The sequence below is a fragment of the Phoenix dactylifera genome, chromosome 3 (assembly GCF_051530095.1).
Source record: "Phoenix dactylifera cultivar Ajwa chromosome 3, Ajwa_hap1_PhDact_Kaust_v1.1, whole genome shotgun sequence".
Classification (NCBI taxonomy): domain Eukaryota; kingdom Viridiplantae; phylum Streptophyta; class Magnoliopsida; order Arecales; family Arecaceae; genus Phoenix; species Phoenix dactylifera.
Genome location: NC_143192.1, coordinates 48,738,825 through 48,754,840, shown reverse-complemented (window position 1 = coordinate 48,754,840; position 16,016 = coordinate 48,738,825). Strand labels below are relative to the sequence as shown.

Below are 16,016 nucleotides of genomic sequence, written 5' to 3'. Positions count from 1 at the left end.
TTAGCTCCTCCAAATAGCAAAAAAAAAAAGAAGAAAAATTATATTACTTCTATATGTGGTCGAGATAGAAGTAGAATGTACAATGTACATGTAGGCCACCCCATAACTAGATGGAGCTAAACCAGAACTCGTCAGCGGCACCGACGGGACCCCAAGGCTACGAAGTTGGTTGTTCAAACATTTAGTTTAATCCATTAAGCTTTACCGGGTGGGTTGAATCAATGGGGTCAAAGTATAAAATGCTCGGAGGCCGAAGCCGCAAACAAGTTGTTCAAACGTTTACTTTGATGATTTAGTCAAGAGCAAGTCTATTGGATCAATCTCTTGGTGGATGAGAAGCTGTTAGGTTGGCGACCTACAGCCCTTCATTTAATGGACTAGGAACAACATTGACCAGTGGGAAAGCTATTAGAATATCTGATCCCTTAGGACAGGATCCAATGGTTGAAACAAATGGGAGTTGAAATCATAGATTAAAACATTATACGAGGAATATGTCATCATCAGCAAGCAAATCTCTCCACTGGATTAAACAAAAAGAAAACGAAGTTGATCATTGGTTCATCAAACAATTTTTCGCTAATAAAACCATGCAGATGGTTCTGAAATCTAAAACAAGAAGAAATTGATCACATAAAAATGTACAGGAAGGAGTTTTACAAAAAGTAGCGCCAAGATCCCATGCAAAAACAACAATTATTAGGTATAAGAAGATATGACAGGGAGATTTTCTGAAAATTCCACAGATCAAGTGAAACCACAAGTTGGTATCTTGGTGATTGTAAGGTCGTCAATGAATCTTGGACAATATGTTGTCTGAGCTTTGAATTTGGATACTGTCGGCCGAATTGAAGTCCTCGTGGATGCTTGATTAGTAGAACAAGCCCAAGTCAATCTATGCAGGAATATACAGTATCATTTGTAATATTACATGCACGATTCATGAGTTAAAATATCTGATTCAACTACTGGAGATACACCCCTTTTATGAAAGAGAGGAAGAAGGAAGGAAAAAAAGAAAAGAACTCCTGCAGATATACACCCATGCATTCTTGAAAATCTTAGGTACAATTTTCTTTTCAACTATAAGAATAACAGGCTGCATAATCTAGAATTATAATGTAAAAAATGGAGGATACCCTAGCCGAGACAATGCCCACAAAAATCAAAATACTTACAGTGGAGTCCAAGCGAAGTGGGAACCAGAAAAGGCCACCAGCTCTTCAAGTTTTAAGCCTCTGCCCAGGCTTTGCTTGGGTCGATGGCAGCACTGGAACCTCACGGCCGGAACCGGATCCGTGACATGGCCGTGCCATTGCCGACTATCGCCCACAATAACATGCAACCTCATACAGGGGTAACAGGTAGCCAATAGAATTCAAACTTTCATATATTAAAATATTGCAGTACAACCTTTAAGCCTGATACAAAATACAGAACTTCTATACTATTCAGATATACAAAAGTATGCAGGCTTCTCCAAACATAACGAAGCTTTGTTATAAAAGAAAAATACATCTGATGGCGATCACTGGTGAGGATCTGAAAGAAGGTGAAAACAAACGGGCATGAGCTACACGGCTCAGTAAGTAATTCTGCATAATCCTATCGGATCAACTAAAATGCTAAATATATTTAAACAGGGTTTGAGAAACTGACATGCATATTATCTAACAATTTATCATGGCAAAATATGTATGCTGGGTAAATAAAGCAGTATTTTAAGTCAAACAAAAATTTTCATAAAGTATACATATGAAAGTGTGCCCCCGGCATGCCGTGGTCCATTCTCCCGGATGCTAATGCGAAGTCATTCTCGACCACTGGCAGGGCCAGCTCAGTTATAGTCAGCCACTGGCGGGGCCGGCTCAGTCATTCTCGGCCACTAGCAAGGCCAGCTCAGTTGCATTCGATCAGTAGCATCTTTGAGTCCATTTATAGTGCCTCTTGACTAAGTAGGATTTTGCTATACTAAATTGCTTGTATGATTTAAAATATCAGCATAATCATGGTGCATACATGGTCATAATTTATGAAATCATAACATATCATCCATGAAGTATGTACTTAAATAACACTTGGAAAATATAAATAAACATGATATGATCCATAACAGGATTAGAGCAGGTTACTTACAATAAGTTGCTGTCCAATTTCTTGGATCCGGACGACGAGTCTTTGATTCCTAAAACCACATTATAAGACTAACATTATCCTTTATTTATCATAAAATTTAGTTCATCTTACCATGGACTTGTTTGGATCCCAACCAAGGATCTTAGCCCAGTTCAATTCGCCCAACTTGAAGCCTTTGGGGTTCAATTAAAGTAACTTTGGGTCTACAAGGCCTAAATGGTCCTTTAATAAAAGGGTTGGATCTGATTTATGGTTAGGTCCATCATTTTCTAGCCAATTTGGCCTTCTGCCAATTTAATTGGGCTTGATCTGGGCCTGATTTAGAACTAATTGAGCCTGCTGAGATCAACATGATATGAACATGGTTAGGACCCAGCTCAATTGAGCTTAATTGGGTCCGTTCAGGCTCAGTTAGGCTCAACCCTGACGCTATTTGGGCTTAATCAAACTCACTTCATTTAATTGGGCTCGGTTCACCTCTTATTGGGTTTTTCCCAAACCCATTTTAATTTGTTTGGGCCTAACGAGTTCCGGACCCGAACTCGGATCCGACCCGTTAGGCAGACCCACTTAAGGGTCTTCTCAGGGGTTCCAGAGGCTTCGGCCCGTGGCTTTCTCTCTTCTCTGGTCTCTTCGTCTCCCTCGCTTTCCACCGAAACCCTCCTGCTCCAGCTGAAGCGCCTCCCCGGCCGCCTCCACTTCCGGTGCCCTTCCCGTTCCTCGCCGCCTTCCGGTTCCTCTCCTTCCTCTCGCAGGCGACCGGGGAGACGAGGCTCCTCCGATCCACCGGCCGAGGTGGAGCTTTCCTTCGGGGTAGCGGCGGCGGAAAGCCGACCCCCTTCCTCTTCTCCGAAGTGATGCCGGAGAAGAGAAGTGGAGGGTCGGGAGGTGGAATCGAGGCTGGATCCCCTCCAGGAGGTTCTCACCCGCTCCGACCACGGCGAGGTAAGGCTGTGGTCCGAGGTAAGTATATTGTTTTATATTTTTTTTTCTTCTCTTGCTTCCGTTTCCCCCTTATTTCTCTCTTTTTTAAAAAAAAAAATAGCGCCACCACCCCTTCACCGGCGAAGAGGTGGGGCTCGGCTGAGGCTGGCGGCCCTGTGGCCGCATCTGTCGCCGGCTCGGCCAGGCCCGGCGGCCCTCGGTTGCCCCTCAGCCTTAGGGCAGCCGCGGCCGGGGGAGGGTTGTGTTGTCCTGTCACGCGCAGGCCGAGTTCGGTTGGGCTCGGCCCAAGTGGACATCGGGCCTGGGCTTGGGCCGTCCTCAGGCCGGCCCACGGCCTTTGAGTCCGGCCCGCAACCCGTGGGTCCGGCCCGTGGCCCTTCTCCTATCTCCCTCAGTGCCGGTCCTCTTCCTTTATGCTGGTCTCCCTCTCTGTGCCAGTCTCCCTCTCTGTGCCGGTCTCCTCCCCTCTGTTTCATTGATGAAACAGAGAGGAGAACACCCCACAGAGGGGTTTCTCCTCCTTTTTTCCCTACGTAGAACCCTACTCACAGGGGCCCTTACCTTGATTTGGTTGGCTGGAGTTGGACAGTACCTCCTCCTCGGCAAGCTCCCTCCTTCCTCTCCTAGGGTTGCAAGGTCCCTTCCGCCTCCAGCTCCAGAGCTTAGCTCTCTGGTGCAGTAGATCCAGAGGGTTAGAGGTTTAGGGGGGTATATTAAAATCGGGGTTAGCAAATCTTAGGGGTTATAAATATTGGGCTTAGGACTTGACCCTAACGAGAGGTGGCATCCTCTCCTTCCTCACTGCTCTGGGAGCCACCAGTTCCCCCCCCCCCCCCCTCTTCAGGCCAGCTCAAAGCTCAGCTACCGAAGGAGAGGAGGTGGTGGGCTCCCGTTTTGCATGTCTTTGGGGTCTCTCCGTTGGCCATCTGGTGGTCCTGTCCTTTCAGCCCTCAGGCGGGAGATGGCAGCCCTCCATGGCTACTCTTCATGGGCCATTGTGGTCCGCTAACCCCTCTGGCCCAATACCCTTCAACTGGGCCCTACAGTATTGAGCCCGGTCTGTATTGGGCCCGGATATTACAGATGGCAGCCCTGAAAACCAGCTAATGATGGGATTGAACGATAAGAACTGAGTTGACAGCTCTCCCTCTAGGGTCTAAATTGCGTATATAAGAGGAAGAGTTGACATCTTGATTGTTTTATATGCTTGACCTTGACTCATTAAACCGTCTTCGTTTTTCTTTTTCTTTTTTTTCTTTTTTTTTTTTTGTTCCTTTATCGAATGATTTCGTGCACTCCAAAGCCCCCAGTTCAGGAATAGGCAAAGGAACAAGGAAATTGGCAGATAGATTGATTAAACCCAGCAGACTGATGAGTTGATGTCTTCTAGAAAACCAAAAAAGTCCTTGGAATTATACAAGGGACAGCAGCAGCAACAACAACAACAACAACAAAAAAAAAAATCTAAGAAGGAGAGCTACCTGCTGTCGCTTAGCAGCCACTAGCAATTTCCACTCCTGTCCCCTTCAAACCAGTGAAGAAGGAGAGCTAAACAACTGCCCATCAGAATCAGTCAAACCGCAGACCAATAAAAGCAACAGATGGTGAAAGGGAAGGAAAGAGGCACATATAATACAGTTATAGATACAGTCGCTTCTGAGCTTTGGATTCTTGGATTTTATGGAGTCAGAGTAGAGAGTTCCAATCTACAAGTAAATAATTCTTGATACTGGATTCTACACCCAACATGACTTCATATATGCTACACATCTGATATTTTCAGGTTTAACTCTTTAAACAAGCCTAACTTTTTCTTTTGCATCGAACGATATCCAGAAGGGGTGTCTTTTTATGTGTAGTATTATTATCCATTAACATTAATTGTCATTTGCAATCCAATAGTAGTGGACGTAAAAATGTTTGATGTTAAACTACAAAAGTAGACAATATTTAGTGACAAACATGCATGGTGATTGGCATTGAGCAACATCTTTATCACCCATCAATCCACTCAGATTGTGTAATTAGGCCACCAAACGGAAAGACTGATTGTTCGAAGTAACTTTAATAAAATTTATTCATTTTCTAGATAAACAAAGTCCTTAAAAAGCAAATATGCAATGCCTGTTGTTGGTTGGAATATACAGATCTGGATCACATTGTAAATGGTGAAAAAGCTGAGACAACATAATTTACGAATGCAAGGAATGGCATATCAGCAGTAACTTTGGTCACTTTTGATAAGGCTAAGTTGCTTTGGACAGGATTCACAGTAGAACTAACATGCCAGCCACCAAGATGAGGATCATACTGAATTTCAACATGTAATTTTTGAAAAAAACATGTTCTTCATTTGATTCAGCACATCTTGATTTGAAATTCAGAATTTTCTTAAAAAAAACAACTTATATGAGAAATGAACAAATACATAACCAACAATGAAAGATCTCAGCTGGCGTTGGCTGATAAAAATTGCCTTGTCAGGTACAGGGAGCTAATTGTAATAGCTGTCAAGGAGCACACAACCATAGTAGAAGAATGAACTTTTATCTATAATTATGAAACCAAAGCAGTTTTCTGTTGGCTGGTGGAGCAAGTCCAGGGATATCCGGAATGTCCTTGTTATGCGGGTTCACAATCTGGACATTAAAAATATCATGCCTTAACAAATTTACAAAAAAAGTAAATCCACCAACAAAAATAAAATACTTAAAAAGAAAAATCTTTCACATAGACGGCAACTTGCATGCATGACATGAGATTTTTCCTAATCTTGGGACAACATTTCAAATAGAACGTTCCCGTAAGCAAAATTATGTAACAGGTAGATACCAAAAACTTTGGAAAAACAAACATCCCTGCTCTACTAACTGATTAACTAGGAAAATCGTAGCAGCAACTCTGGGGTAAGGCAGGGATCCATTCTTTTAGGAAATTGAGAATTATATAGAAGGTAGAGAACATTCTTTTAACCATTCTATTTCCTCCCATTGAGAAAAGAAAGAGATAAAACAAATAGTAAAACTCGTATACATATTGTATTTGAAAAGACAGAAGTTGCTCAAGGCTGCACTTTGAAAATACTAGGGTTTTCCCTCTAACACACACACACACACAGAAGTCAAACGATACCAAATTTTTGGGTCATATTTTCCTATGCTTGCGCATCAATTTGTTGATATAATGCTAATTCACAACTCCCACACACATATAACAGAGTTCTATATAATATAATGTCTGAAAGGATGATCACGAATTCATGACTCTATTGATTATTTAAAAAGTGGTGGAGAGAGAAGAAAGTTTTTTTTTTCTTTTTTTTGTTTAATGAGTACTCGAGAGCAGGGGGAGGGGGGTGTGTATGTGGAAGTGTGTGTGTGTGTGTGTGTGTGTGTGTGTGTGAGAGAGAGAGAGAGAGAGAGCAACTATAGTATCAGTTACCCTATTGTTTCTATATTTTTTAGAAGGTGAGCATTTTTGCACAATCATTACCATCAGAAAAGGAGACACAAAGGCTTTAAGTTAGAATAAAAGAAAAAAAAGGGTAGAATAGCATTTATAGAAGGCGATTTTTGTAAGACACAAAATAGAAATACATATTAGAAATTAACAAGGGCTGGTTTGACACCTCAGTCCAGGGATATAGGCCTAGATTGGGTTGTCTCAAGTGAGTCAAAATTTTATGTTGATACATTCCGGAACCCAATGATGTATAGTTCTGTAAAGGGCTAAATCTCATGCGACAGAGTTTCAGTTTGATAGGTCCAGGTATGGATTTCATAGTGAGACCTAGTTGCACAATGAGTGACCACTGATGTGCAATTTTGAGATCCTATAAAGCAAAGTTATATCGAGGCCTGATATCAGCAAAATGCTGCCAATTAAATGGAAATAGTTCCAAAACTGAAAAATGGAAGTCTAATTAACTTAGAAGCAAGCAAATAACATATTCTACCTTGACAATAATGATTGCTATCACACCAAGCACAATCAGGAAAAGCAAGGACATGATACAGCGGTCAGTTGCAACCTGACATGACAGAACAAAAATATCAGGAGAAATGCACCTCCATATATGGAGAAAATCAGAAATCCAATTCTTTCAGAAATCTGACCTGTCTACCAATTTCCTTGACCATTTGAGATGCCTTCTTGATTGAAAAATGGATTGAATCTAGTTCATTAACAATCTTATTCATTTGTTCTGTCTGAAAACAATAAGAAATGTACAGTCATGAACAATTTGTACCTCTTTGCAGCTTGCAGAGGAAAATTAATCAACTCAATAACAAGACTGTGTCAAAATGCTAGATTGACAACTCTGAGAAAATGGCATACCTGTGCTTTGAGAGCAGCTGCTGTCTCTGCTCCAACATTGACAGTGTCTTCTACAACCTTTGTCACACATTCAATGTCAAAACTTCAATCTTTGAAGGCTTGTTAAGGGAAAAGGCAAAAACAAAAATAAGGATCCTAGTGTCTTGTAATTCTACACTTTATAGAGCCCCTGAAAGGAACAGAAATAACACAAATTGGAAGGCACAGAAATTGTTACAAGTAGCATCTTCTTCCATTATTTTTTTCAATTATGAAAATTTTAAATTTCCCCCATTCTTTTAGAATATGAGGATTATATAAAAGACATACCACTACCAGGATTCCAGTAATTCTAGGTCATGCCACTTCTAAAATCAGAATAGGTTAGAAGACAAATTCTGGAGTATCATCAAGTCTGGGAGACTAAACACTAGTGCACTTTTCCTAGCAATACCATACGAGCAATCTCAAACAGCAACTAACCTTTTTTGTGCGTTCAATAGCTTGGTCTGTTTCATCCATCATTTTGTTTCCAGCATCCATTAGCTGTTGATTGGTCATAGCTGCACAGCGCATAGGAGACTTTCAGTCAATATCAAATTAAACCAGAATTTCCAGATATTGTCGCTATTAAAAATTTTCATAGATTAATTAAATGATCCTACTTGAGAACTCAATATACATACATACATACATACACGCGCGCGCACGCACACGTTCACGCACACACATATATATATGTATAGTATTCCTCAGATTGACAGAATAAAACATGGCTGCGTTGACAAAGAAATCCAGGTATGTGGAATGGAATGTCTGACAGTGAGGTTGAGTTTAAAATCAAGAATATACACTACAACAATGACCAAACATTTTGGATTAGCTTTTTGTTCAGAAGGTTCACCACATGCCATCACATAGCTTTATTCATGTCTAAGTGAATTGGAGTCTTCTGTAATTTATCATACAGTATGAATTGCAGCAAGCATCAAAAGGCAGTTCACATCCCCATAGCTCAGCATATTATGACATCGTGAGCAGAATGCATAAAGCATTGACATGTCTGTTAAGCAGGTCATTCCATTATTTTCTATCAAAGAGCCACAGGTCATTCATTTATTTTCTATCAACGAGCTACCATATATGGATAAATCATACAAAACTTTCTTACATGAATTTTTACAGGATCCTCCTTTTTCTCATAGACAGCTTCAAATATCATATAATGCCAATAAAAAATTCTTTATGAATTTGACTGCATGATCTGATATAATGCATTCCCCTGTTATGGTGGACACCACAAAAATTACCCATAACCCTCGTAAAGCATCATGATATGCTGAATATTTTGCATTGCACTTGAGGAGAACCCTAGTATGATTTTACAAGTTTGTATGCTCTCCTCACCAACCATCTATTAGGTCAAGATTACCATTCTGTATCTGAGCTGTCTCTACCTCTTCTTGAAGTTCACTAACAGCTAGAGTACAATCTCCACCAATACTGATAGCTCATACAAAGTCAAACAGATCTACCATCTCAAATTATTGAACCATCAGCGGTTCTCCCATTATCTTGTCTACTTGAGTAGTTATGGTAGTCAAGTTGCTGCTTAGAACGGTGATTTGTTCCTCCACTCAAACGTCAATCAAAGAGTTACAAAAAGAAGGACCAATCAAATGTTAAGTTTATGCTTTCCTTCATAAGCACAAAAAGCCAACTCAATTTCATTCTTATCCAAGATATTCTCGATATTTAATTCCATGCAAACAGTGTAAATCCTTTATCAGAATCAAATGCAAGATAGATGAATTTTTGCTGGATTGCTTAAGGAACTCTTGGTTGTTAAGTCCTGCAACTGACATGGAGCATTGATAGTGGCGAAAACTTCAGACTTCAGCCCACTTGTAAGAATGGCAGTAGCTTGTTAACTTCCAAAATCCTAATGATATGTATTTCATCAGTGCATCACAAACAATTACCTACATAAAGCAGCAATATCACATTAATTGGTTGAATTACAGTCACAAACTCGACGGCACATACAAAATATGTTAAAGTCAAGTCAATATCAACCAAGTCGCTTCTAACTTGAGCCACTGGAGGAAAGCTGCACTGATGGAACAAACCACTATGAAGGTCCAAGCAATAAAATATACCTACAATAGTCTGTACCCCTCATATACAACATACTATTTATGTATGCACATGCTCAACAAACTCAGCATTCCCGAACAGTCCAATCACATATTATGGAAGATGAACACAAGTTTTCTTTGATGATACAAAAAATAGATGAAAGTTTGCAAAATGGTAAAATTCATGATTTCTTTACTAAATTGGATATAAGCACTATAAGATTTGAGTAATTTAGTCGCAGACAAAGTCATACTAATCTAATTTGCATTATTTTATACACCTTGTGCTCGAGCAGCAAGTGGAAAAGGACAGGAAAACTGGACATAGTTTCTCAAAGGTATTAGAAAATTCACAAAGAGCCATATAGTGAATTAAGTGAGGAGATTCACTAGCAGATGTACCACATAAATAGGCAAGGGCAATGTCAAACTAAGAGATGATCAAATCACTGAGATAACTCCCAAACAGAATATACATTGGTGCACATATTGGGTAGACATAAAATTGATTAGGTATGTAGATTTGTTGAGATAGCAAATACTCTGAAAGGGATGACATCATCAACATTCAACACCCAAGAATCTGTGTGGGTCCTGATGTTCCAATTGGAAGACATGCAGTTATTGCTTTGGATAAGTAATGTCTAATCATCATCCTCAAGCATGATTCTACATAAAGAGAAGGCTAGCAACACTGAACGAGGAGAGCATAGTCAAAAGAGCTTACTCATGATAGCTCTTTGTGAAACTATTTCCATCCAGCAAGGTATAAATACTCAAACTCAACACAAAGGATAAACCAATCGATTACAGAATGTAGATGGCAAAAACTGCAAAAATATGGAAGACTAAAGTTGCATGTAGGTATCCTCAAAGAGACCATCAAGAGGCACTCACATCCAGCTACTGATTAAAAAAGAAAACACAACAATGAATATAATCAAGATAAATGTAAAGGTCATCTTGGCCACAAGGTCAAAGGTCATAACCAGTGTCGGTCTAATGAAACTTCAAGCGATGAGCTTTCAACTACTCCATACATTAGAAGATATTCCGGGGACAAGCATGAGTTGCGTGAATCAATGCACTACAGCTGCCACACATCCTAACATCCAATGTAAAAGCAACTACTAAGGTGAAAAGTTGTGAAACCAGTTAATTTTACATTTAAATACTTGGCAGCATTAAAATTAGCGAGTTTAGAAATGCTTAAGATTGTTACCTGATCCACTTACCAATATGTATTAGATCGATTCAAAAATGAATGATATCACACAAACAAGCAAGAAATCTTACATGATGCCAACACAGCATTTTCTTCAACAAACCCATCTCCACCACCAGGTGCATCAAAAAGTTCAATGCGTTTATTTCCAAGATTACTTGCATACCTATGGTTCCAAATGTAAAGCTGACATCAAAGAAAGTTCCAGATAACATACAAGAGATCCTGAATTGATGAGCAAATGGCCACCCGTTCAAACTGATGTCTAAAGAAAAAAGAACTATTAAATGAGCAGGAGAAGTAGAGAAGAAGCTTGCTAGTATAAATAAAAGACAGTTTTACATAATCAAGAGCTTTGTCCAAGAGCAATTAGCTATCCTTAGAACAGAAAGAAGTTTATAGCTGTGATTGATTTTAATCAATTGGTAAATTTACAACATTGATGGCTGTCGATCTCGGCAATTGTTAAATTTCTAGTGCTCATACTATTCATATTGAAGGCCGAATATGTCCTATCATTCTTGGAAATGAGCATGTTGCTGGAACTCCATTGAGATTTTCTCATTAATAATAAAGTTTCCTTTTTTTAAATCTCCATGCACATAGTCGGCAGGAGACCAGAAGGTGGTCATCCTAGGTTTCATATAGGCAATAGCTATTTCAGTAATTGTTTGAGCTTTTGCCTTGTCGGATATCTGATGTCATTTCCGAGCTTGGATACTCCTGAGGCCTAATCAATTCATTAGGAACAAGAATTTCACCTGATATATTCAGACCTCTATTTAGACATTAAGATTATGGACAAGAAGGAGATGTTTGAAATTTTCTTGAGCCAATGCTCATTTGGATTTAAAGGCCAATGCTCTGCAATATGAAGGCAACCTAACATTTTAAAAAATTTATATAAAGCATATCCTATGTCTCAACCCTACATTAATTGAATCATGTCCATGATGGATATGATAGAGGGATTTTCAGCCAACAATGACAGAAACAACAGAAATATTTTTTTTAAAAAAAAGAGAACAGAATGAGAAAAATAAATAAATAAGTTCCTTGCCATTATCGAAGCTTGCATGCTCCAGCTAGCATGGTTGCAAATGTTTCAAACATACATGTTTGGAACTACAGTCCTTAAACTGTTGGTTGGATGCTTGATACGAAAGATTTAACATAAAGCTCAAAAACATGACAACAAAATAGTGTGTTTCATCTTTCAGCAACAAATAGCACTTCAGATAAAATTCAAGAGCAAGTGTAATTCAAACATCCCAGTCACTGTACAAGAAGAATAAATTCAATATAATATAAACAAATTGGCAAAGATTTTGTCTTCAGAATTTTGAATGTAAAGTTTCAGAATCTTGGAATGGAATATTACTTTTTGGCAACTCAGCAGAAATATGTGCAACAAGGCACAAGATGCATGAGTATTGTTATATAATCTATTAAAGCGAAAGATTGGGATGCTCATATAAATGTGAAGACCAACATGATGCTCGAATAAGATACCATAGATAATGATGAAATAATATAATTTTAACAAAGATAAGCACTCACTGCTTCTTAAGAGTCACATATGAATTCAATTCTTTGATCTGCAAAACAAAAATGCCTTCAATCAGTAGGCATCATGACTTAATTAGGAAAAACAACAAGAAGGTAAGAGTTGGGTAAGCACCATAGACTGTTTCTTATCATTCAGCAATCTGTTGATATCAGGAGTATTTCTTCTCTCTTCTTCCTTCACTTCTCTATCAAATTCTTTGATAAGCCTAGAGAAGAAAAATCAAATCAGAAGATTAACCAACAATGCATATTCCCATAAAATCGGAATCCCATATTTGACATGTTTAAATAACAGCTTCATGAAATAAACATTTGGACAATAAATATATCTAAATAGACCATGGTCCATCTTTAGCATATACCACAAGGTGAAATACAGCAGCATAAGCACAAAACTATGCCCAAAAAGTCATGCCTAGGAAAATATAATCATATTATTGTTTTCACTAAAATAGAAGGACCAAGCAAAAAGATGAACAAAGCACATTTGAGAATATTTATACCAACATGAGAAGAATTTATACCATGGTAAAGACTAAAGAGGTTGAAATGCCCAGAACTAACATGAGAAGAATTTATGAAAAAGGATTTGGAAAAGCTTAAAGCCAGACTGCAGATAGTCCATGATGGGAAAGATAGGCATATAAGAATTCATACAACCAACCTAAAATAGTTGAAAGAAGGCTCAATCTTTATGATTACTCTTAACCTATATATAAGTTTATACCAACAAAAAACTTTCAAAATATATAAGTCTTTAGTTAAAGCTGTCTTCTAAACAAGATTCATTAGCTAATTCCATTGCATCTTAAAAAACTCATGCTTAACAGCTAGCACATCGTAGATGAGAGGAACCAATATCCAAAAGCATATATACATACATACATACATATATGTATGTAGATATATATGTAGAAATATATGCAGATATATATGTAGATATATATGTATGTATATATGTAAAAGGTAAGTAGAGGTCACCTAATGGCAGCCTCCTATTCAAAACATTCTCCAGATAACATGTGAACTAATATGGAATGAAGAATTCAGAAAACCTACAATCGTCAAGATCTTTTAGCATCACAAAAGGTGGAGACTTTTAAATACCTTTTGCATTCCCGCATCTTCTCTGTAAGCTCTTCCAACTGCCTGCTTTGCCTATTTGGGTCTTTGATCTTCTCCAATTTCTGGAATCCATTTCTGTCAACAATGGCGTACCATGAGCATGAAGAAGTCCTTGTATAACATGGACAAGCCTCGCATAGCTATTAACGTCCAGACACGTGGTGGTTCATATTTGAATGCAAAACCAACTATTATACAAGAAAAAAAAATACTTCTCTGCAATTGATAATGCAATTAAAGCCTCGTGCATCTAGTGCTTCAAATCTATTGTGCTGTGCTCGTTTCCTGAACACCCCAAAATAAGAGAAATTTTTCTCTTGAAACTATCAACTTTGACTATACCCGTTACAGTTCAAATTAGATAAACCATATTTAATGGTTTTGGGGAAGAATGACTTGATTTTTCGAAATGTTAAAACTCGCGCAATATGAAGAATAATTGCATCTTGCTAGCGATTGCTTCCGTATCAATGTAACCACTTCTAACCAATTTGTAACAAAATATTCAGTGGCATGAATTTGGCCTTGAAAAGATTCTACTACCCAGAATTACATAGGAGAAGGTTTCAAGATACTCACGACAATGCTCTGAGAATATCGTTGATCTGCCCGTCGAGACGAGCCAGCTCCTCACCGACTGCAGATAAATCCATCTCCGAACCGGAAGTCAAAATTCCAACAGTCTTCTTACAACTAATTTAATTCAGAGAATTTTGTAGCCGAAAACCAACAAAATTGTTAATCCAAATTCCTACCTACAAAACCAGAAACCGATTCTCCGCTTATCAAAACAAACCGAATCCGACCAATGAATCAACTTTAAGCTGTCACATTACCAAAACTCGGAGACATCGCAAACCCTATGGGGCGATCCGAGCGTTCCACCTCCAGATCTATAAAAGGAACCGCGAGAGATCAAACTGAAAAAGGGCCGATTCCGATGGCTCGAACGGGAAGGGTTCCGATCTACCAATCCGAAATCCACCTTGGCTCCGATTTTGGGATCTGGATCTAGCCGAATCCGGCGCAAGAGGAGACAGATCGAAAGGGGCGGCGGGAATCTAGGGTTTTTGGGTCCCTAGATCTCCTTCGAGGAGGACGGGAGAGAAACGGGGTTAAATGTTTTCGAATAGCCCCGTGCTTGGCTTTTAGGAGGGGAAGGAAGATTGATAAGTGAACGCTTGTTTTTCTATAATTCGGCGCCCCTCGTTTCTGTTTCCGGACCCATAGGTAACCGGGGTGCATTTGAATAAAAAGGAGTATTGCTTGGAAACTCCTTTTGAAATCCCACTCATTGCACGCGCCTACGGTCAGAAACCTACGTGGGTTTGGGTGGGTCCGAGCTCCAGCTGGGTACAGATAATAACGTCCGTAGGATACGATCCAGTATACCACGTCCTTCTTAACGGCTATAGAGGAGAAATCATTGGTTGGACGGATGGATCAGCACGATTCGGCACTGATATCTAATATAAATAATATATTAAATATATCATTTGATATTAAAAAAATTTTATAGTACTATACTAATATAGCATCGATATCGTACTCAGCGAACTTTAAATAAACTAATACAACTACGAGTCGATACACACAAAAATAAATAAAAAAATAAAAAAAACATATAGAAATGTTTATACATGTTAGTTTATGATTGGACTAATTCATTAACTCAACAATAAATCTAATCCAACTAAAAAATTTACTTAGAGAGAAGATCTAATCAAGCCCGTTAAAGTTGCTAAGCATCTGATAAACCTAGTGCTTTTAAAAATGTTTGTTTTTTATTGTATATTTTTGGCTTATGATAGTCTCTAAATTGTTGATGAGTAATTGACTTAGGTGAGAATCTATCTGATAAGCACCAATTTGTTCCTACGTTATATTAGGACTATTGACAGTGATGATGGAGCATTGTGAGCATTGTGAGTTGGCTCTTGGGAATGTTTCTGGGTTTGTTGGTGTAAAGTTGAGAACTTGAGAAGTTCTTTCAGAAGAAAATGAGAAAGGAGATCCTTGCAAATTTGATAATGCGGAAGAGGAATGTGGAGTTCTAATTCCTCACCGTCATTTGAGAGGGAGAGGCTTGGAACGAACAAGATTTTATGCATTCCATACCGCTGAAGGAGAGTGACGAGAGATGGAAGAGAAGCCACGATAAAAGGAGGACAGAGATAATAAATTTTATTAAAAATTGATAATGGAAATGCCATGAAAGCAACACATGTAGGTGGGGTGCAAGGGCACGCCGAGGAAGAGAACATTGGGGAATTTATGCTTGTGAATTGGCATTCCTGTATACATTTGGAAAAAAGTGAAGGAGGATGGAATTGATTTGTGCATGTTCATTTAACTTGGATATCATGGCAAATGAAGAACTAGGCATTCTGTGATGGCTATCGTTATTTTGTAGGGGAAAGCCTAGTTTTGTCATTTAGGAAAACCGTCTCATCTTATGTCACGCCCCAACCTAGAACGCGAGTCGGGGATCGCGGCAACTACCGCATACTCATAAAAAACTCTTTTCACGAGCATGTAAAGTATCTTATTATAATAGCATA

The 16,016-nt window shown here is 38.8% G+C and overlaps 1 protein-coding gene across 3 annotated transcripts; it reads right to left on the bottom strand.

Moving 5' to 3' along the window:
- Positions 1 to 5,406: 5,406 nt before the first annotated feature.
- Positions 5,407 to 14,578, bottom strand: LOC103710767 (putative plant SNARE 11). Of its 3 annotated transcripts, none has more exons than XM_008796648.4 (11): positions 14,292 to 14,578; positions 14,035 to 14,210; positions 13,438 to 13,530; positions 12,443 to 12,536; positions 12,322 to 12,359; positions 10,833 to 10,927; positions 7,882 to 7,961; positions 7,420 to 7,476; positions 7,197 to 7,289; positions 7,037 to 7,111; positions 5,407 to 5,720 (listed from the first exon to the last, which is right to left on the bottom strand). In XM_008796648.4, exons 2-11 carry the CDS (start codon positions 14,106 to 14,108, stop codon positions 5,628 to 5,630), a joined length of 792 nt encoding a protein of 263 aa, XP_008794870.3. In that variant the 5' UTR covers positions 14,109 to 14,210; positions 14,292 to 14,578; the 3' UTR covers positions 5,407 to 5,627. The 3 variants fall into 3 exon arrangements, with proteins under 3 accessions (XP_008794870.3, XP_017699202.3, XP_008794869.3); XM_017843713.4 differs by having other exon boundaries at positions 14,035 to 14,092; positions 14,211 to 14,350; XM_008796647.5 differs by having other exon boundaries at positions 14,035 to 14,576.
- Between the last annotated feature and the right edge of the window lie 1,438 nt (positions 14,579 to 16,016).

Excerpts from the sequence above, each read along its gene's own strand:
- LOC103710767 (XM_008796648.4), bottom strand. The coding sequence starts at position 14,108 with ATGGATTTATCTGCAGTCGGTGAGGAGCTGGCTCGTCTCGACGGGCAG. Across the intron at positions 7,962-10,832 it reads AAATGCTGTGTTGGCATCAT|CTATGACCAATCAACAGCTA; the intron begins GTAAGATTTCTT and ends TGCGCTGTGCAG. Across the intron at positions 7,112-7,196 it reads TCAAGGAAATTGGTAGACAG|GTTGCAACTGACCGCTGTAT; the intron begins GTCAGATTTCTG and ends CTGTCATGTCAG.